The sequence below is a fragment of the Mizuhopecten yessoensis genome, unplaced genomic scaffold (genome assembly GCF_002113885.1).
Source record: "Mizuhopecten yessoensis strain PY_sf001 unplaced genomic scaffold, ASM211388v2 scaffold2329, whole genome shotgun sequence".
NCBI lineage: Eukaryota > Metazoa > Mollusca > Bivalvia > Pectinida > Pectinidae > Mizuhopecten > Mizuhopecten yessoensis.
This window is the reverse complement of record NW_018404492.1, coordinates 5,936,361-5,958,495: the sequence shown is the minus strand read 5'-3', so window position 1 is coordinate 5,958,495 and position 22,135 is coordinate 5,936,361. Positions and strand designations below refer to the sequence as shown.

At 36.2% G+C, this 22,135-nt stretch overlaps 1 protein-coding gene across 1 annotated transcript; it reads left to right on the top strand.

Annotated features, from left to right (window-relative positions):
• Positions 1-483: 483 nt before the first annotated feature.
• On the top strand, positions 484-21,185 carry LOC110445677 (deleted in malignant brain tumors 1 protein-like). The gene is made up of 24 exons (XM_021490425.1): positions 484-554; positions 882-912; positions 2,037-2,193; positions 3,505-3,662; positions 5,154-5,295; positions 6,399-6,562; positions 7,200-7,347; positions 7,706-7,875; positions 8,302-8,461; positions 9,038-9,189; positions 9,625-9,772; positions 10,051-10,214; positions 11,045-11,207; positions 11,507-11,679; positions 11,916-12,072; positions 13,247-13,434; positions 13,546-13,690; positions 16,618-16,775; positions 17,041-17,191; positions 17,759-17,922; positions 18,330-18,502; positions 18,860-19,001; positions 20,215-20,417; positions 20,857-21,185. Exons 1-24 carry the CDS (start codon positions 495-497, stop codon positions 20,941-20,943), a joined length of 3,558 nt encoding a protein of 1,185 aa, XP_021346100.1. The 5' UTR covers positions 484-494; the 3' UTR covers positions 20,944-21,185.
• The last annotated feature ends 950 nt before the right edge of the window (positions 21,186-22,135 follow it).

Genomic DNA, 22,135 nt, shown 5'->3' with positions numbered 1-22,135 from the left:
CCCCCCCCCAGATTTTTGTGTTTCTAAAAAGAAACAAAAAACAAATGACAATATTCAAACCATTAGAAAAATGAATAGATAGATTATTTATGAAATATTTCTAAGCATGCCTTTATTAAATGATTTCCATTTTGTAATACATGTTTGTGTATGTGAAGGGCTATGCTCATGTTATAAAGAGGGGGTTATTGGGTTAATACATAACAGTGCTATACACAAATAAATCAGAAATGCTAAAAAAAAAAGTTTGTTAAAACGGGTTTGTCTCCGTAAGGCGATTTCGGGATCCTGCGCACCAAAATTGGAATTTAATGAGGTCACGTATCATTGAAATGATGTTTTAAAACTGTATAGAGATAAATGTGTAATGTCGATAAGCGAAAGGTTCTACTTGAACATATAGGCATTGCTTATCAGGATAAACATCAGCTTATCTTAACACAGTTTACTTCTTAGTGCTAAGGCTCATTTTAGTGTGGACAATCAAGGACGCAATGTCGACAAACGAAGAAACGACAATGGGAAAAAAGAAATACATGTTGGTGTATTTTCTTGTAAGTAGTATTTTAATTATAATTATTTTTTTGATAATTTTTCAACCAGTTGAAGGTGCTTTTCGCGAATATGGTAAAACATGTTTTAAACAGTAACAAGCTATATAGATTAAAAAGCGTTACCTCTGCAATATCATATTGTAGTGTTAGTGCGATGAAAAGTAATTCTATATTAAAACTCTTAATTCCGTTTCTATACAGCCACATGATGCAAAAAAAATGCTTACTTTGTTTGGTTTCTGAACCAACAAATTAAAATTAAAAAGGCGCTTTCTTTTTATATCTAGTATTTCTTAATGATTGAACTGTGGGTTTTTTCCTTTGTAGATATTCGTTCTATGTGTCCTCCGAACAAACGGTAAGTTATAATGAAAACAATTGACACATAAGTGTTGCTATTAAACGACTTCGACATTGTAATTGTTTCTGAAGAAACGATATAGAAACGTCTGACGATAAATTACAAACCTCAAGATTTAGCTTTACATATATATCTATAGCATACAGTGGGTATCTAGTCTACCTAACCGAAACTTAAATGGACTATTGCCATCCGTCTTCCTCTGTCGTCATCCATCGTCCATTTACAACTGTATATTTTCGAATTTGTCCTTTTACCTTACCTAAGGTTTTTTCCGAAATCCAAATTGGCCACCATGGGCTCTGGTTGGCAGAAACATTTTCGACTTCTTGTTAGGAACTGCCACTGGTCCAATTTTTTTTTATCTATGTTCCTTATGAATTCTTGACCAAGTATTAAATTTTTTTGCTCAAATTCTAAGCAAAATGGCCGTTATGAGCACTTATTTGCCGATACCTGTTTTTGCTTGCTCTCAAGAATAGATAGAAATATTAAGTTCAAACTTGGTGCAAATGTTCATATTTAGGTCCCAACAAATGATTATTACTCTAAAGATCAATTAAAAATTAAAAATGGCCGCACTCGGCTATTCTTGACTGAGACCGACCGACGATGTGTTCAACAGACAGATAAGATTTGCATGAAAACTTCCCATTTTCTAACTACTCCACACTATACAACCAGATTTTTTTGATTTTTTTTTATAAATTCAGTTGTTTTGTTCGTTTACAGGCTCTTACTGACATTCAGATTTAGCCTAAAACCCTACCTTACACTGTAGCATAACAAATATTAACTTTTGGGTTATTTTCATTAAAGATTATGATAATTAATAATCAGCGCCAAAATTGCTAAAATATGATTACGACAAAAATAAGTTATTTTACAGTATACCAATCTGTAGGGTACACGCTTGCAATTAAGGTCTAATTAAAAAGGCATTACGACATGAATATCCCAGTATCCTTCAGCTATTACTTATAGCTCATCTCTCATACTTCTTTTATCTAACGATCTGCCCTCGAGATGAGACAGATAAAGCAGGAGAATATTATAACGTTTATCAATCGATATACTAAGTGCGATACAATATGTTGCCGATGTTTATTCTCGTTTACCAGCCCTGACGCAGGTGAGGCTGGTTGGGAGTCTACACGGGAGGAAGTGGGACGGGCGGGTGGAGGTCTACCATGGCGGTGTCTGGGGATCCGTCTGCTCGGACGGGTTTGATACTAGGGAAGCTAGAGTTGTCTGTCGTATGATCGGATCGCCGGCAAGGTATGGTATCAGGTTTTGCTTCTATGGTTAAGTATTGATAAAACCAATGAATACTTATCACTCCACTGATGTCGTGTTCAGTGGTTAGATGTAGCTTTCACAGTAATTAACTTTCCTTTTCTTGGTAGTAACATATAGTAACAAGCTAGCCACTCATGCTTACGGAGATTACTTCTTACTGCTACTTCAGATGATCACGCTCTTAGAAGATTTTCTCGGAGAGATAACTGAATTTAAAGGTGCAGAACTGATACGGTCGTTATGACTTTATCTCCAATTTTTGAGTTTGACGTGATCAAAAATTGTCCATCATGTGTAGGATATCAATGACCTACGTCCTTTCAAGGGTATGAAAGGAGACATCATGACGGGCCCCACATGTGCTGCAAGACAGGTTTACTCTTACGGACCACGTGGTTTCTCTTCGTATTAATCATGTTCTCATATTTTCTTTTTGCTTCCCGCTGTTGTGTTTTGGTATCGAATTTGGGTTCTAATTGTTTTCTTGTGTGTTGACGCTAAGGTATATATTGTTTTTCCCTATCACCACTCACATGCTGGATTTTTGTTAAATTTCTTCAGCTATAAATATGCTTCCCGCTGTTGTGTTTTGGTATCGAAATTTGGTTCTAATTGTTTTCTTGTTTGTTGACGCTAGGGTATATACTGTTTTCCTTTTCACCACTCACATGCTGTATATTTTAGGTAAATTTCTTCAGCGATAAATTTGTTTTTGAAATTTTGAAAATATTTCCTTTGTTCTTATGTTGCCCTAGTTGTCTCGATTTTGAGTTCGAAATGTGGTTTTGTTAACACTTTGATAGCTTCTTGTTATTTTTATCTTTCTTACTTGTTACTTGTTACTCAAGAAATAAAACACTGATTCATATTGAATTTGACTCAAGACCCATTGAGGTTTATACCCCATAAACCTCAACAAAACACGATTCTATCCTTATATTTACAATCAGTGCGATATTGATATTTTTTGGATAATTTGTAAAATATCGGTCTTTTGCAAGTCTAACACCATAGAAGGGACCGAAGCTATGATGTCATCATTCACTGTAAAACGTCGTCCTGCTTAGATGAATAACTTGTTTCTATTGATTACAATATATAAAAAAAAAATGTAAATTAGTTTTCTTTAAATCATACACCAACTGAAAAGTTCATTGAAAAAAATCTTTAAAATGTTTAGTAGGTATATTGAGTCCAAGTTAAGTAGAAATATAAATATTTCAAAATGAATAATTGAATTTATACCATTTTACTTCCTGTACATGTTGATATGAACTCCTTGCTTACCAGGAGCGCGCGTGTGGAGCGTCAATACAGTACAGGTACGGGTCCGATCTGGATGGCCGGTCTGGGCTGTCATGGATCTGAAGCGGACTTGGGTTCCTGTCAGTTTAACGGGTGGGGTGTACACAGCTGCCAGCACAGCCAGGATGTCGCCGTGAGCTGCGGTTAGTAAGTTTGGGAAATACGTGACAAATTTATAAGTTAATGTTTTACATACTACAAGCGGCCATTTTTATAATAATGTCCTTTCTTTGTCAGGAGAGCGTTTACGAGACAAACTTTATACTTAAATGACACTACGATATTGTATAATTAATCCTTTAAAGTTTGGTAAATAGCAAAAGTGTTACTACAAGCCCCAGATGCGGACGCAAAATGATGAAATTTCATTAAATCTGCGTGTGTCTTTAGGTTTTTTTTTCTTTCTCTCCAGTAGATTAAGTTAAGAACTTTTCGTTAATACAGATATTAGTTCAGACTTTCATCATAAAGTTTACAAATAACAAAAAAAGAAGAAGATGAAAATGAAAATCAATAGTGAGGTCGCATATCAGAATATTAATTGATGTTTTGAAATGTATTCTTTGTGTATATTTAATGTTAATGATTGAACCAATTATAAACACATGTAAAACATTGACTCGTGCATGAACATGACTTACCTCGATCGACATCTTGGCCTCCTTCCGAACTGATCATGTGACCCCTTCGGTAGGTATCGGTTGTATTAAAAATCACACTCCACTTCTCATCTTGATAACAAACACGTCAGTTATTGATGAATAAATGTTTTATCAAAGACTTTATCAAAAAGGTTTGCAATATGCATATAAAATTAAATAATGATAATGAAATAAATAAATAGGATATATTTTTGACCATTGAATTACTCAAAAGACATTTCCGTGAAAATCAAAGGTCAAACGGTCATCTTAGCCTGTAGCTTACTAATTAATAGCCCGTCATGTTTGTATTACCTTTCAAATGAAAAAGAGACAAAGATGACATATGGTGCCACATGATTCTTGTGACCCCTGTGCGAGGACATAGGGTGTCTAAGAGTGTGAGACGCATATTCTAAATATTTTATATACATATAGGTTATGTAGTCATCTAATGTTTACAAAAAACAATCAAATTATGAAAAACTTGCAACAGAACCTATTGACCACTAATTTCAGCCTTCCAATATGAAAATATACTACTGAAGAAAATATCTTTCCTACTATAGAATACAACTGATCAGTACTTTATTGGCTAAGTTCAGCTATGAATTAAAAACGTAGAAAGTATCAGTGTTTTTGGCAGGAAGAAACAATGAATATTGTTTTTGTGAATTGCTCACTTTTTGCATATTTTTTCGAGTTATGAATGTAGTCAGGATTATAGGTAATGTAACTTACATTATATAATATATATCACTCGTTTCAAATAATAACTATTCATAGTCCTAAACAAGTGTCATGTTGTCATACCCACTAGCTTCACAATGAAAAGATATATGACTATATCTCTAAAATATGCTGAACGGTAGAGACCGCCGTCTCATGACCTGACATATACATGATCAAACAATATTGAAAGCTAGATATAACGAGTTAATCTCATGTGCTCAAATTCATCGTTGAAAATTGTGTACCTGTAAATGGTTGTAGATCTTCCTATTCGACTTTCACGGAGCGAATACGAGGGACGACTGGAGATATTCCATGGTGGTACATGGGGTACGGTCTGTGATGATTACTTCGCAATGGACGATGCCATTGTGGTGTGTCGTACTCTGGGATACAACACACTGTGAGTTTCTCGTCTACTAATACACGTACCATATACATTCATAGAAAAATGAATATCATGTATTATTGAAACATTCCGTATTATTTGGATTAATATTTTTATAAGAGCATGTAGTGTTGAAATACATTGCAAAAAATAAGGCGAGTGTTGCATAGATTTTTGTTTGAAACTGTTTACCAATTGTCATACTGTGGGATTACTAACCGCAACGCTTCTTACTACATAGCAAGCTATTACTCGTTTGACTAGCGTGATTAGCCAAGTTAGAAAAACGTACTGTATGGAAATTTGAGAAATTATTCCTTAGATGTCCTTATTTTTATTGAAATATCATTACAATATTAAATTACAGCATTACACTGATCAGAAACGCATTTAAAACACTTTTTTTACTTCTTTTACGGATTTCTTCATTATATATTCGTGTACCTACATCGACGACAACATTTCAAATATTGTATTTTAATTGCATAGTGTATTGGCTAGATCTTCAGGCTCATATTCAGGAACGATTAGCAATCGCTAACCAGAGTTGTCGTTCTTAACACTATCTTACACAAGTGAGTTTAAGGAACGACAACTATGGGTAGAGATTAGATTGATTAGTTAAACTATCAGGTAGTAAAAATAATGTACCAATTTATAAACATTTTGTTTTGGATAACCGACCCAACTGAAAATACAATTCAATGTTTTATGATATTTTTCCATTGTTCTTTCCCCCACTGATTCAGGCTGTAATAAAAACGGGTATGTCCTTCTCAGTTGTCCTCACACTCTTATGCTCAACTTCTCATTTGTATTTCTAATGAATATTCGACTATAATATAATATAAGCTGTATATGCTACACACATTTATCCGCTTAATTATGTTAAAGATCCCCATTTTTTTCTATCCATTTTAATAAAATTTCAATATTTGTAAACTTCAAACTCGGAAAAGAGACTTTTATGTGAAAATGAAATGTAGGTTATTAATCATGATGTCAATCTATATTATGACATTATTCCACATTCCTTGATTTGTGAGAAATATAGGGCAAAATGAGGTAAGGTACTTAACACTACCCGAGAAATCGTTATGTACTAAATTTACTCGCAGACATCCAGTTATAAAAGCCGCTGCTGGTTACGGCCAGGGCTCCGGTACAATCTGGATGGACGATGTACGATGTAATGGTACAGAAAATGACTTACAGGACTGCAGATTCCTAGGCTGGGGGCAACATAACTGTGCTCATAGTGAAGATGTTGGAGTTTTGTGTAGTAAGTAAATACACATAGACACATACTCATGTAAAACACAAACACAACACACATGTTGTTAAGTCTATTTGTGCAGGTTCGCAGTCACTATCAGGAAACACAGAAATCACTGACCAAAATTTCACGTGAATGTAAATGCACAGGTCATAGCTACTAATACAGTCTAATCAATACAGATTCAAATTTAACGTGAGAGACATATATAATATGATTTATAATAATATATATCAACAAAAGTTGGAAAATACCACTGATCAATAACCATGCTCAAAAGCAATATCGTACATCCTTAGATATTATTTTGGAAATACAAAATGGAAAAGGGGAAAGGGTCCCAGATTTTATTTTGATTAACTAGTAAGTATGCTATCATACGACAATTGAAAAGCATTGTTTGATTTTAGTCTGAGTAAAAAACATTTCTCCAACAGCGATGATGGATATATTCATGGAGGTACACCCAATTAAACTATTCTTGATATATGTTGAAAATCAGTGGTGCTTTTGCACAGTTGCCTTGGTAGAATATTAAATACGTTTTGAGGAAGATCGAATTTCAGGTAAATACGATCCATATAAATAAAATGTTAAACGCCTTTTCTAATCTTTCTTATTATAACATTTCTGTCTGTTATAGATGCCAATGCGATACGGTTGGTGAATGGTTCCTCTATAGAGGCAGGTCGTCTGGAAGTGTTCAGGGGAAGCTGGGGAACCGTATGCGATGATGGTTTTGCGGAATCAGATGCTAAAGTTGTATGCAGAATACTCGGTTTTCAAATTCAGTACGTTTGATATTATTGTAAGCTCATTCATGAAAAATGAGAAACAAATAAGGCAAAGTCCACGAAGGTTTTTCCAGTTAACATAATTTTGCAATCTAAAAAATGAATGTTCAATTTAATACTTCATCCTTGTGTCTGATTGTAATCTAGATACAGTTTTTTATGACTATAGATCAACTTATTGTATTTAAGCATAATATACCTACATTCGTTTATTGTTGCGACAATCTCAACATTCGTTTATCAATGATACAGTATGTGCAAAGTCTCGATCAGAATTTAGTTACTACACATTTGTGATAAAACACAAGTTTTAAATATCTACATGGTATACATTAAATGGGTATTTATATTTCAGGAATTCAATTGCAATGGGCAATGCTAAATATGGGCAAGGATCGGGACAAATATGGATGGATGATGTGACATGTACCGGAACTGAAACAGACATAGGAACCTGTCCATTCCGTCAAAATACTTGGGGGTCTAATAACTGTGTTCATTCCGAGGATGTTTCAGTGAAATGCTGTAATAGAAATATCATTTATTTGGATTCGTCTTTTTGATCTTATGCAAGGTTAATTTTGGAGGGTTGCGTTGGGGAGACGATGGTAGATATCCCCCAAGATAATAGTATTTAAACGTTCTATGATAATGATGATGTGATTCTTACTGATTTCCATATAACTCCACATTGTAAGGCTATGTGTTTTATGTAAATATAATACGTTACATGTCATAGTGCACCAAATAAATGTTGATTCATTTGCAGCAGCAAATATCGAAGATTTTGACTTAAAGAATAAACAATATGGTTTACAAGCGTGTTTCCATTAATAACTTATACGGCGATATTGGAGGCCAAAAATGAAAGGTTTCAAAAGTGCGAAATAGAAGCAAAATAAACGTCTTAACTTTAAAATTATTATAGAACTTAGTATACCCTTTATTTAGTCACAGAAGATAGTGTCAACATTCGATTGACTGGGGGCCATCATCCATATGAGGGAAGACTGGAGATACGTAACAGTGTAGGATGGGGAACCGTCTGCGGTCGGGGGTTCGATACCCATGACGCGAGAGTGATATGCAATAGACTTGGCTATCCAATATCGTAAGTCCATTATTTATATTTTTTACCATTTACTCTTATTTAACTGGATTGGTGAGATAGATATCGTATTCAGCAACTGGATATTGCATATTTCATATGCTTTATATAATGACTTTTTACCAATGTCTGTTTATCCTTTTTTAGTTCGAATGTTCAACTATTAACATGACATTTTTCAAACAAGGCACTAAAACACGGTCCTAAAAACAACAACGGAAAATGCTATTTATTCAATTACAATTTGAGATTGAGAGGCAAATGTTCTTTTCATACGAACAAGTTATGGAATCCATTGAGTCTTTGAAAGGAATATCACTAGGCAAAAAAGGAGGAAATCGGTTATTTGCATGACCCTATGGTACGAAAAGCTTAAAGGCGATGCTCGTGTTGCTAAAATTTAAAAGATTTAATATTTTGAAGTGCCTTCTTGTTTATACTCATACATATATGATGTTAAATAGTTGTATTGCATATTACCCTCCATATGATAAGAACTATTCACAAGTATTAATCTCGGAATTGTTCATGATATAAATATAATATCAAAAAATAAATATGATCTGTGTGACCATTCAGATTTCCCAGAATATTTACCACTAAGCAGTTCAGTCGAGGTTCTGGTCGTATGTTCCTGGCCGATGTCAACTGTTCCTTGTCCGACTGTGGACTGTCACACTGGAGTATGGCTACCAACTGTACTCACGATGACGACATTGAGCTGTCCTGTGGTTTGTGTTCCTCTATTAAAAGAGTTTATTTTATAAACAACAGTTTAAAAACACTCAATCGCATATGCTAACATTATCACTGAAAGTATTTTTATTTTGTCTGGATTGATAAACAATCTTAACAAATTTGATTCCTTATTTTAATGTGCACAATTTAATTATAAGAGAATATCGAAGTGTTTGAAAAACCATATTGAAATCAATGAATCGATAAAATGAGGACAAAATATGAACAAAGAAAACATGAAAATCCTTGGAAAGTACAACGAAACAAAACCAGGTGTTCCATAAGGATAGGCGTCTTCTGCTTCATCGACAACTCCCGCTATGTAAACCTAGGTCAAATCGAAGTGATGTCACTTCCTTACATCAGGAACTCTGAATACATTTTTTCGATTGCTTGTTAAATTTACTCTGTTCTATATTGATTACTAGGTCCACATCCGATTCAGTTAATCGGGGGGAAAGGTCCGTGGGAAGGAGTGGTGAACATCCTCGTTAATCAGCACTGGATATCTGTATGTGATCCAAGCTTCAATGAAGATGATGCTCGAAGAATATGCAATGTTCTCGGATTTAAAAGGTCCATATCGCCGTTTATTTCCATATTTTATCCAGGTTGAGTTTTAATAAAATAATGATGACTAAAACTACATCTGAACAAAGATTGTATAATGAATGTGGAAGCCTTGTGCATTCATATGACGTGGGGTCATGACTGTAGGAATCCGTCTTGTCTTTCATTAGAGAAAGTTAACGGACGACGATCGTAATTAGACTACCAACTTAATCATGTATTAACTGATCGAAACGGTTAGATTATTTTATAATAAATATGATTGTTTTATTTGTAATCCAAAGAGGCGGAATTCCAACTTCAGGTTCCAGTAATGAAAATACATATGACGATGCTTTGCTCAACAATACCGATTGTATAAAGGCTGACGGGGACGTGTCTTCATGCACGGTAATCACCCAACCAGACCGCAGATGCCAAAAGACAACTGAGGTGGCTGTGAGATGCTGTACGTGACGTACCGTTTTGACACCTGTTCTATGCCTTCGCATACTGATAACAGTGGATTAACGATTAGTACAATTGTGCTTCCTTCCACATCTATAATTATTTTTTTTTAAATATTTTTCATATATTTACAAATGCAAACTTCGGTTTTGGACAGTCTTTACATTTATAACAAAGATGTTTAGACAGTTTAAAACCCTCAATGCACGCTTCCATGTCGTATTACATGCCAACGGAGTAAATTTACCTGTAGTCAGTACAAATGTGCGTAATACGTGTACGTTTTTGTGTTTACACAATTAGTTGTGACGTAGCAACAATTATTGCTACGTCACTGTTCTTCTCTAGTGCGTCAGCTTATTTTATGTATAATATTAGTAGCATTTATATTGATATATAGCAATTATATAGGGAGATGTACTGGATAGGACATATAGGCATTGTGTTATTATAAAATGTTCATTTTATTAAAAAAAAATTGTATTTGTCATTTGTAACTGACGTAAGTTTCATATAAACTGTGATATAACCATTGTATGTTTTCTTCCTTTTATTATGCTATTATATTGTTTTCATTGCTTTAACTACAGATCGATTGTTTTCTCCTATATTCTTTCGATCATCTATCCAGATATCCAATATATAATTTATCTTCAGATATAGCTACATTCACGATGTTGGGAAACAGAGTCGTCAAGTATGCTATTAACCCATATGTCGTAACTTCCGTATTATTTGGGCTTATTCTCAATTCATAGCAACATAAGAAAATTGAGGGACAATTTTTATAAACAAGAAGCTTCATTCTGTGACATTCTCATTATATTACAGTTATGGACTCCGTGCCCGTGCGTCTGGTTGGAGGAGCGCACCCAATGGAGGGTAGGGTGGAAATCCGCCACAACAACAAGTGGTTCTCTGTGTGTGACCGCACGTGGTCTGACCAGGACGCCACGGCCGTGTGTAACCTCCTGTCCACATATCCTGTCAGCCGGTTAATACACTTGTCATAATTTATTCAATTTAGTTCCTCATTTATGAATTAAAATTGACCATATTAGGAACAACCAATTAGTTCTTGAAAAAAGCCTTGATGAATGATGTGTTAAGCAAAATTAAATTGTTATATTACAATTAATAAAACGGATAACTGACTTGTTCCGAATTGGGGGTAATTTGAAACTCTAATTTGTATCGTTGAAAAATGTCATGCCTATAAAAAGGTAGAACAATGGAAATATTTTTGAAAATGATAATAAAAATAACAACCCGGAATATTGCTATCTTAATTAGGCAGGTGACGGGGATGGCGTTAGGACACAGTCTATTTGGGTACGGGGAGGGGCCACTGGTTACCGCACACTTCCCTTGCAACGCGGAGGGATATGATACCAATGACTGTTTCAGCCAATGGCAGTTCGACGCTGACTGCGATCACAGGAACAACGCAGGCGTCTCGTGTAAAGGTAACCCATAGGACAAATGCTCGAGGACATCGGACTATTTTGATGGATATTACCACCAATCAAGTGCTTCGTTGTTTTTATTTTTGTTTTAATATCATTTTTATTTCAATCTTTTTTGTTATATACTTTTTATTTGACCTGAATTTTGCATCTATCATTGCATTTCATCGTACATTTATGAGTTTTATTTAAGTAAATGTCTTGTTTAACAAAATTATGTATTCCAAATGTTACAGCAAGTGTCCAGCTGACACTAGAAACTCATAGACCCGCGTCTGGAATTGGCACCGAGGGAACCCTACAAATGAAGTTCGAAAACAATAATTTCACCATTTGTGACAGTGGTTTTGACAGTTCAGACGCCGAAGCAGTGTGCAGGAGTCTCGGATACTGGTAAAACCTAGTCCTATATATATCAATATATTTACATTTGCATGGCATTGCCACTAAATAGCCTCTTTGAAAGCTGTGTCGTTGATGGGACTTTAATTACCATGCATCACGAGACAAAATTCTTAGCGTATTAATACAACACTGACCGGAGTTACAATATCCAATATAAATAAACATGACGGCTGCTGAAATATCGCTTGGCATTGTGAGATTTGACAATGTCATTGTAAATTTATGTGCAAAATAAAAAATAAAATAAAAAAACACTTTTATTACAACGAAAACAAGACCAAGGTCTGCAATATCGTACAAAATGCACATCGGTTGAAATCACCAATGCCGGCAATGGGAACAATTTTAACGCTCATGCAATTTATCAGAAATATCGTGTGTTACACTGCACTGGTCAACAGGGGTTCGTTACAAATGTCTGAAATATACATCATATTCTATAGACCTACTGACACATATGTTACAGACCTACTGATATGAGTCACAGCACACATAAACATTTCAGACATTTGTAACGAACCTGTGCTCCTTCACAAGATCACTCACTTCAAACGCTATCAGTTTCACGCGTCTCGCATCTACGGTTCCTCAGTTTAATTCTGTCGACAGGTCAAATAACGAGGCTGTTATAGAATCTACCGACTGTTGTCAGGTTCCCATACAATCAACGAATACATTCACGCCTGGATTCTTCACAAAATGAGCAAAGAGAAAAGTTCGAATAAACTTCCAAAAATAACTCCCTCGTCGAGGGCAAGGTCGGATTTACGGTGTTCACTGTATTTGTCCATGCGCGAAATTTGTTCCGGGGGAAAATCGAAACAATTTAAAATCTAACTTTAAGCTCAGAGTTCTATTGATAAACTTAAATCACCCTATATACATAGCATACGCAATTGTATTGGTACTGAATTGTGGAAGAAAATTGAAGTGTTTGTTAAAATTTCAAAGTACTACTTTGTTTGCCAATCAGCACGCGACAATACGCTGTTCAAACTATTGAACGAAATCTTGTGGATTGTCGATAAGGCGGGCATTTTTAATTTTAAATATAAATTATAAGTTAAAAATGAACATAAGAGGCAGAGAAAACGTAAATATAAGTATTGAACTGTTTTTGTATGGTATTTATGATCTGTTTGAATGACACTTGTTCTGATAGGAGCACATCACCAACCACATTTTATGACGCTTGGTTCGGCGAAGGAACGGGAACAGCACTCAGGATAAGTCCCGTCTGCTCCGGACATGAAGCTGATTTAACGTTCTGTCAAGCAAAAACCCTGTGGGCAACTCAGAATTGTAGCCATGTTCACGATGTTGGAGTAAGTTGTGCTCCGACCTCACTAGGTAAGATATTGACAAATTATTGTAAAGCTAAAACCATTTAAATTCTCAAGAAATTGGATATCAAACTAAAGTTAGGCGAGCTATTGATATGCAACAGTATTACATTAATAGGACGGAACCATGTTCGTCTGACTGGAGGTGATAGTCCCGGGGTAGGGCGTTTGGAGGTGTTTTATAATGGACACTGGGGCGCGTTCTGTTGGAAACATTGGGACCAGAGTAACGCAGTAACTGTGTGTAGGAATCTCCAATACAGGTAGGCTACGTCGAAGGTTTAGTACTTGTACATGGATCTTTTGTGACGTCCTAATACAGCTGAAATCATGATTAATGTGCCAGTGGCCTGTTTTGTACGATACCATTTGGACGTCCTAGTGCAGTTAGGTTACTTTGGACATTCCCGTAAAGATAGGCTACATTAGACAATACAGGTAGGCTACGTCGGACGGTCTGGTTCAGGAGGAAGAGCACAAAGGATGTTCCAGTACAGGTAGCACAAAGGATGTTCCAGTACAGGTAGAGCACAAAGGATGTTCCAGTACAGGTAGAACACACAGGATGTTCCAGGAAAGGTAGAACACAAAGGATGTTCCAGTACAGGTAGAACACAAAGGATGTTCCAGTACAGGTAGAGCACAAAGGATGTTCCAGTACAGGTAGGGCACGAAGGATGTTCCAGTACAGGTAGAGCACACAGGATGTTCCAGTGCAGGTAGAACACAAAGGATGTTCCAGTGCAGGTAGAGCACAAAGGATGTTCCAGTACAGGTAGAACACAAAGGATGTTCCAGTACAGGTAGAACACAGGATGTTCCAGTACAGGTAGAGCACAAAGGATGTTCCATTACAGGTAGAACACAAAGGATGTTCCATTACAGGTAGAACACAAAGGATGTTCCAGTACAGGTAGAGCACAAAGGATGTTCCATTACAGGTAGAACACAAAGGATGTTCCAGTGCAGGTAGAACACAAAGGATGTTTCAGTACAGGTAGAGCACACAGGATGTTCCAGTGCAGGTAGAACACAAAGGATGTTCCAGTGCAGGTAGAGCACAAAGGATGTTCCAGTTCAGGTAGAACACAAAGGATGTTCCAGTACAGGTAGAACACAAAGAATGTTCCAGTGCAGGTAGAGCACAAAGGATGTTCCAGTACAGGTAGAACACAAAGGATGTTCCAGTATAGGTAGAATACAGGATGTTCCAGTACAGGTAGAGCACAAAGGATGTTCCAGTACAGGTAGAGCACAAAGGGTGTTCCAGTACAGGTAGAACAAGTACAGGTAGAGCACAAAGGCTGTTCCAGTACAGGTAGAACAGACAGGATGTTCCAGTACATGTAGAACGCAAAGGATGTTCCAGTACATGTAGAGCACAAAGGATGTTTCAGTACAGGTAGAGCACAAATGATGTTCCAGTACAGGTAGAGACCAAAGGATGTTCCAGTACAGGCAGAACACAAAGGATGTTCCTGTACAGGTAGAACACAAAGGAAGTTCCAGTACAGGTAGAACAAGTACAGGTAGAGCACAAAGAATGTTCCAGTAAAGGTAGAGCACAAAGGATGTTACAGTACAGGGAGAACACAAAGGATGTTCCGGTACAGGTAGAACACAAAGTATGTTCCAGTACAGGTAGAGCACGATGGATGTTCCAGTACAGGAATAGCACAAAGGATGTTCCAGTGCAGGAAGAGCACAAAGGATGTTCCCGTACAGGTAGAGCACAAAGGATAGGTAGAACACAAAGGAAGTTCCAGTACAGGTAGAACAAGTACAGGTAGAGCACAAAGGGTGTTCCAGTACAGGTAGAACAAAGGATGTTCCAGTACATGTAGCACACAGGATGTTCCTGTACAGGTAGAACACAAAGGAAGTTCCAGTACAGGTAGAGCACGATGGATGTTCCAGTACAGGAAGCACAAAGGATGTTCCAGTATAGGTAGAATCCAGGATGTTCCAGTACAGGCAGCACATAGGATGTTCCAGTACAGTAAGATCACACACGATGTTCCAGTACAGGTAGGGCACGAAGGATGTTCCAGTACAGGTGGAGCACAAAGGATGTTCCATTACAGGTAGAACACAAAGGAGGTTCCAGTACAGGTAGCACTAAGGATGTTCCAGTACAGGCAGAACACAAAGGATGTTCCATTACAGGTAGAACACAAAGGAAGTTCCAGTACAGGTAGAGCACGATGGATGTTCCAGTACAGGAAGAACACAAAGGATGTTCCAATACAGGTAGCACACAGGATGGTCCAGTACAGGTAGAGCACGATGGATGTTCCAGTACAGGAAGGGCACACAGGATGTTCCAGTGCAGGTAGAGCACAAAGGATGTTCCATTACAGGTAGAACACAAAGTATGTTCCAGTACAGGTAGCACCCAGGATGTTCCAGTACAGGCAGCACATAGGATGTTCCAGTACAGGTGGAGCACAAAGGATGTTCCATTACAGGTAGAACACAAAGTATGTTCCAGTACAGGTAGAGCACAAAGAATGTTCCAGTAAAGGTAGAGCACAAAGGATGTTTCAGTACAGGTAGAGCACAAAGAATGTTCCAGTGCAGGTAGAGCACAAAGTATGTTCCAGTACAGGTAGCACCCAGGATGTTCCAGTACAGGGAGAACACACAGGATGTTCCAGTATATGTAGAATACAGGATGTTCCAGTACAGGGAGCACACAAGATGTTCCAGTACAGGTAGGGCACGAAGGATGTTCCAGTACAGGGAGAGCACAAAGGATGTTCCCGTACAGGTAGAGCACAAAGAATGTTCCAGTAAAGGTAGAGCACAAAGGATGTTCCAGTACAGGTAGAACACCTTCGGCATTCCAACAAAAACAATTCCAATACTGGTGTGCTAAATTGAAAGACTATGAAAAAGTCTGCATCACATATTTTAGAGAGATAATCTATTTTCTCAAATATGTACGTAAATTATTGTTCAACAGTCGTAGTAAACATGTTTTATATATAGTTAGGAGTCTTTTTGATGGTTCATGATGTCATTTCTTTCCTTTTACGATTTTCTAAATCTCTTTGTCTTCTCGTATTGTTTTCAAATTCTGCTTTTGTTCTTGCGTGTTGAAGCTTTCCTATATATTTTCCTTTTTTAAAACCAAAACAATAGTCTTTTCATTTAGAAACATCTAAAATGCTATTATATCTTTACTTAGTACCGTTACTCCAAGATCGTTTCAAACACAACGAAATCAAACGTATATGACGGTGGGAAGACTAAGTTGCCATGGTTACGAGAATGACATTGGAATGTGTACCGCAGATTTGGACAAAAGCGGATGTGGTGAAATTGCCGTTGGAGTTGACTGTTCTGGTACGTTTGAATAAGTTCGAATCCTGCTGTTACATGTCAAAGTATGTTATAATCATGCACGACATTAAACAAATGCACGATATTAGATAAAACTACTATGATATTCTCTACATTGAATTGATGTGTAAGTGTTCATGAAATTAGAGTAAATTGTGAATGTAATGGTGTGAGGGAATATGAAAATGATAACATTTCTTTGTATATGCTGATTGTACATGCTACATATTAAAAAAATGATAAAAATATTAATATAACATATTTGCAGATGGTGTCAGTGTTCGTCTTGTTGAAGGAAGTTCAGAAATAAGTGGTCGCGTGCAAATCTCCAATGGAGGATTCGACGGGGCACTGTCCTTACATGGTTCGATCTTCGGGAACAATGAAGCCATAGTGCTCTGTAGATCCATGGGATATGGGTATAATCTCCATTATATTGTCAGTCAAGTTGTCATAAAGTCGTCGTTTATATCAAATGTTACTGTTTTAAAGATACAAGTACATCATTGCTCGGCACCATCCTCATCTTTTTAGCTCGTCGATTCGAAGAATATGGGGCTAATGTAGTCGTCCCAATTCACTCGGGTTTAAGTTTTTGTGCAAGTTTTTTCCAGACGGTGTTGGATCACCACACGCCATACACTGTTGTTTATTATAATGTAATTAAATTAGAGTTGGTAAAAGCTTTTAGGCAAGCTTCAGTCTAAAGATTTTGGGCAAGATATTTTTGTGCAGTGTTGGATCACCCCCACCAATAGGCTGTTGTCTGTTTTAAGGTTTAAGCATTTATATGGAGTGTAAACGATGTGCTCAACAATATTTGCATATTTTAGTGGCCCAAAACAGCTTAATTGGACTTGGTTAATTGTTTTGGGCAAGATTTTATGTGCAGTATTGGATCATAACCATCAATATGCTGTTGATTATTTCATGTTGTCTAGTCATCTCTTTTTTTTAATTGAGTATTTGTCTTTTTGTGTTCACAGAGATACTGCTCCACAGATTTTACATGGCACTCCTGGACGGACCGGTCGTTACAGTGTTGCTATGGAAGGGCTAAGGTGTGGCGGGTGGGAGGACCACATCAAACAGTGCTCCTCTACAGAGACTAGGAGCACGTCTGCTGACGTAGCCTATGTCAGCTGTTTCAGTTCGTATAGTAATACAATGTACAAAATGTATATGTGTTATACTGTAAATTAGGAGTTATCACATTGTTTCCTTTAACTGAACATCCCACTAGAACATTTTACTTTAGACATACGTGAAAAGACTTAAATACAAATATAACGAACATTAGTTAAATATACACAAACCAGGGTTGTTCACGAAACGTGTTTGGAAGACGTACCCCATTGGGCATTGAATATCACCAAGTGATAATTTAAAAAAAAATGTTCTCAGATGGTTAAAAAAAAGTGTTCTCAATGTTAATAATAAATATAAATAACATACAGGATACATGTATGCATCATTGTGACAAAACTTAGAAATATAGCATTCTGACGTGAAGGAGAACTTAATACTTTTTGTCTCATGCCAATTTTATGATTTCAGATTGCTCCAGTGTACTTATGGAAACTGCCGGTGAAATAGCTAGTCCAAACTACCCTAATGATTATACAGACAATACCGATTGTCTGTATATCATCAAACCACTAGATGACACCCACATATACAAATTAGATATCAAAGATTTGGTGATGGCTGATCCGGGAGATTCAGTTGAGGTAATCACTGATGACTGACATTGTGTTCAGTATTTTAGTTGTTAACTTGACCTAACCTTTGTGTTCATTTTAAATGAGACATAATAAGTTGCTTAGTGACCAAATTGAATGTTCATATTTCGGTGTCTCATGTTCCTTTTTCTCTGTATACTGTAGAGGATGTGGTAAATATTGTATCATATTGTCTTTCCCTCTCCTGAATTCACGAGTTTATACACTAGTAATTTATTCGTTTATATATTATTGATGTATTTCAAATGATAACATTTGTATTAAAAACATGCTAAAGTTTAATAACTGTTATATTTCCAATTATATGATTGTGCTTGAAATTACAACAATAACATATTTCAACAGATAAGAGAGAGTCCAAACGGACAAATTTTAGGACATTTCTCCTCTTCGGATCACCTGCCAATACTAGCGGGAAAGGCATTCTGGGTACGGTTTAGGACAAACACAAATGGCCATTCCACTGGGTTTCGCATGGCTTGGAGCGGTAGGTAGACTTATAATAAATATTTGCTGTATTACACAATCCTACATTTATCGCTATTCGGTTTTTTTCGTCTTGTTACATTGTTAAATGTTCACTCTTGTGTCTTCTCTTACATTGTATAAATGTTCGCTGCTAAGATACATGTTACATTGTATACATGTTCGCCGTTATGCCACTTGTAACATTGTATAAATATTCGCTGTTATAGTACTTGTAACATTGTATAAATGTTCGTTGTTATGGCACTTGTAACTTTGTATAAATGACCGCTACTATGCCACTTGTAACATTGTATAAATGTTCGCTAATAGGCCACATGTAACATTGTATAAATATTCGCTGTTATGCCACTTGTAACATTGTATAAATGTTCGCTGTTATGGCACTTGTAACATTGTATAAATGATCGTTGCTATGCCACTTGTAACATTGTATAAATAAATGTTCGCTAATATGCCACTTGTAACATTGTATAAATGTTCGCTGTTATGGCACTTGTAACATTGTATAAATGTTCGCTGTTATGGCACTTGTAACTTTGTATAAATGTCCGCTGCTATGCCACTTGTTACATTGTATACATGTTTGCTGTTATGCCACTTGTTACATTGTATACATATTTGCTGTTATGCAACTTGTAACATTGTATAAGTGTTCGCTGTTATGGCACTTGTAACATTGTATAAATATTCGCTGTTATGCCACTTGTTACATTGTATAAATCTTCGCTGTTATAGCACTTGTAACATTGTATAAGTGTTCGCTGTTATGGCACTTGTAACATTGTATAAATGTTCGCTGTTATGACACTTGTTACATTGTATAAATGTTTGCTGTTATGCCACTTGTTACATTGTATAAATGTTTGCTGTTATGCCACTTGTTACATTGTATAAATGTTTGCTGTTATGCCACTTGTAACATTGTATAAATGTTTGCTGTTATGCCACTTGTTACATTGTATAAATGTTCGCTGCTTTGCCACTTGTTACATTGTTTAAATGTTTGCTGCTATGCCACCTGTTACATTGTTTAGATCGTGTCAACTGTTTTATTGAGTACATATTCGCAGTTGTACAGCGTACAACAGTACACAATACAGCATGAAAGGTTGTATAAACAAAATCTGTAGTTAAACATGTTTATTATAGTGTCTTATATCAATACACTGCCACATATAACACATATACCATTATATAAATGTTCACGTCAGAGCTGACCTATGATGACATTGTGACGACTTCCTGTATCGGGGACGATTGGACCATACACGTGAATATCACACTGGCTCTGCTGCTTCGCTCCGACATCACTGTATCCAGTATCACTCTGGCCAACTCCAGCACGTGCAAGGGACACGTTGTCGGTGATGAGTTGGTCTTATCCAAGACATTTCCGGGTTGTAGTACAGTCAACGTAAGCAATATATTTATGATGCAAATTTAAATAAACCTCACTCGTCTTTTCTGCAAATCACCGCTTTGGTCGTATTATCAAATTGTTGTTCGGAATTAAACACATTATGATACCCTCACGTATTTAAATACAGATGTTACGAATATATATATGGTGTTATTCAATGAGATTTAACTGCTTTCCAGTTGTTGTTTTTTCCCGAAGTTTTACAGGCTCTATTTGTTTTCATGAACAGTAGTCCTTTGATTTAAAAAAAAATAAAAAATAAAATACATTTTGTTTATAATTTGTTTTTGATGACATACCTTTTAGTAAATAAAGCTAAGGGTCTCTTAAATTCTTGATCTCTCATTTATATCACCAGCTTTTTCGTCCAGCTAGTGACAATTGGAAAGCTCCATTAATCTCCTATTTCACAATGCATTGTCTTTATTTTCAGATGGACAAAGGAGCTGACCTAATATTAACACCCGACTTGTTATCTAGAACATTCGTATCGCCCCACTGTGGAACAAGTCACAAATAGGTGTGGTTAGATTCACGATGGACATGCCACGTTCACTTGACGTCATTTAAGACAAATAACGATTACCTGTCATTGTTCTCTCAGTAGCAAAAGGACATATATAGATCACATTGTTTGGCGGGAAGTAACTTGATATTAACTTCATTATTAGAGAGTTCCGCGTCATTAAGATAGTATACCCGTATTTCATCGCAACCTATTAGTTTAACTGTTGTTGCTGATATAATTCAGTCAATAAAATAACAGCAAAAACAGAAAATTGCAGTCATTGTTTTTTTTCTTTTTCTCTCTCATCATATAGCCTATAGTAGATAACGATTAAAAGTATCCATGCTCTGCGTTAAAGTTTTATCCCTATACAAGCATTGTGTTTGTCCTAGACTCGATTATTACCGGAACATGGACGTATATCAATCAATCAATCAATCTATCTATCCATTCATCAATCAATCAGTCGAACTTTCATTCCGAATCTCTCGAATGGCACGTTCTAAGTTGTTAAACGTGCTCTGCGTCATTATCATTAGGCATTAACTTCATTTTAGGTAGATTGGCGTTTCTTTGAAACTCATTAATATTTATTTTCGGCACATCGCTGATGTTCTTTGTCTTCATTGGTGCGAATTTCTATTGCTATCACAATGTTTGACTCACGATAATTCGCTTTATTCGAAAACTCAGCATTTTGTTTTCATCCGATTGTGGTTTGCATTTGAATCGTGGCACTAAGTTTGCTTTCATCTTTCGCTTTAATTCCCATTTAATTATAATGTTTTGCTTTTTATCATCAATGACGGTAACTGTACAGGCATCGCAATCTTTTTTTTTTTTTTTTTTTATATATAAAAACGATTTTTTTATAAACCATCAGTCGCCGAATGTTTTCTCACTTTTTGTGTGTTCCTTTGATCCAATATGCTCAAGTATACTTCGTCTCCTGTTCTCGTATTCAAGTCTTACGGTTAATATGAAAAAAAACTCATAATTCTTTGAACTCGAAACTTGTGAACCAAGGACTGTTGTTCCCGATAAGCAGGTCCATTATTACATAGCGTGCTTTATTTTCCTTTCGTGTGTTTTGTGATTACAATTTGCACTGAGGACAAAAACATACCGTTGCTTATAGGTAACTTACAATCAAAATCGTTACGGCGTCAACAAGCTGTGTTAAAAAAGAACACGCCTACAGCCC

What these genes read in the sequence shown, in the direction of transcription:
- LOC110445677 (XM_021490425.1), top strand. Translation starts at nt 495, where the DNA reads ATGTCGACAAACGAAGAAACGACAATGGGAAAAAAGAAATACATGTTG. An exon ending in AGACTTGGCTATCCAATATC is followed by an intron (nt 8,462 to 9,037) that starts GTAAGTCCATTA and finishes GTGACCATTCAG; the next exon opens with ATTTCCCAGAATATTTACCA. An exon ending in AATGTTCTCGGATTTAAAAG is followed by an intron (nt 9,773 to 10,050) that starts GTCCATATCGCC and finishes TGTAATCCAAAG; the next exon opens with AGGCGGAATTCCAACTTCAG.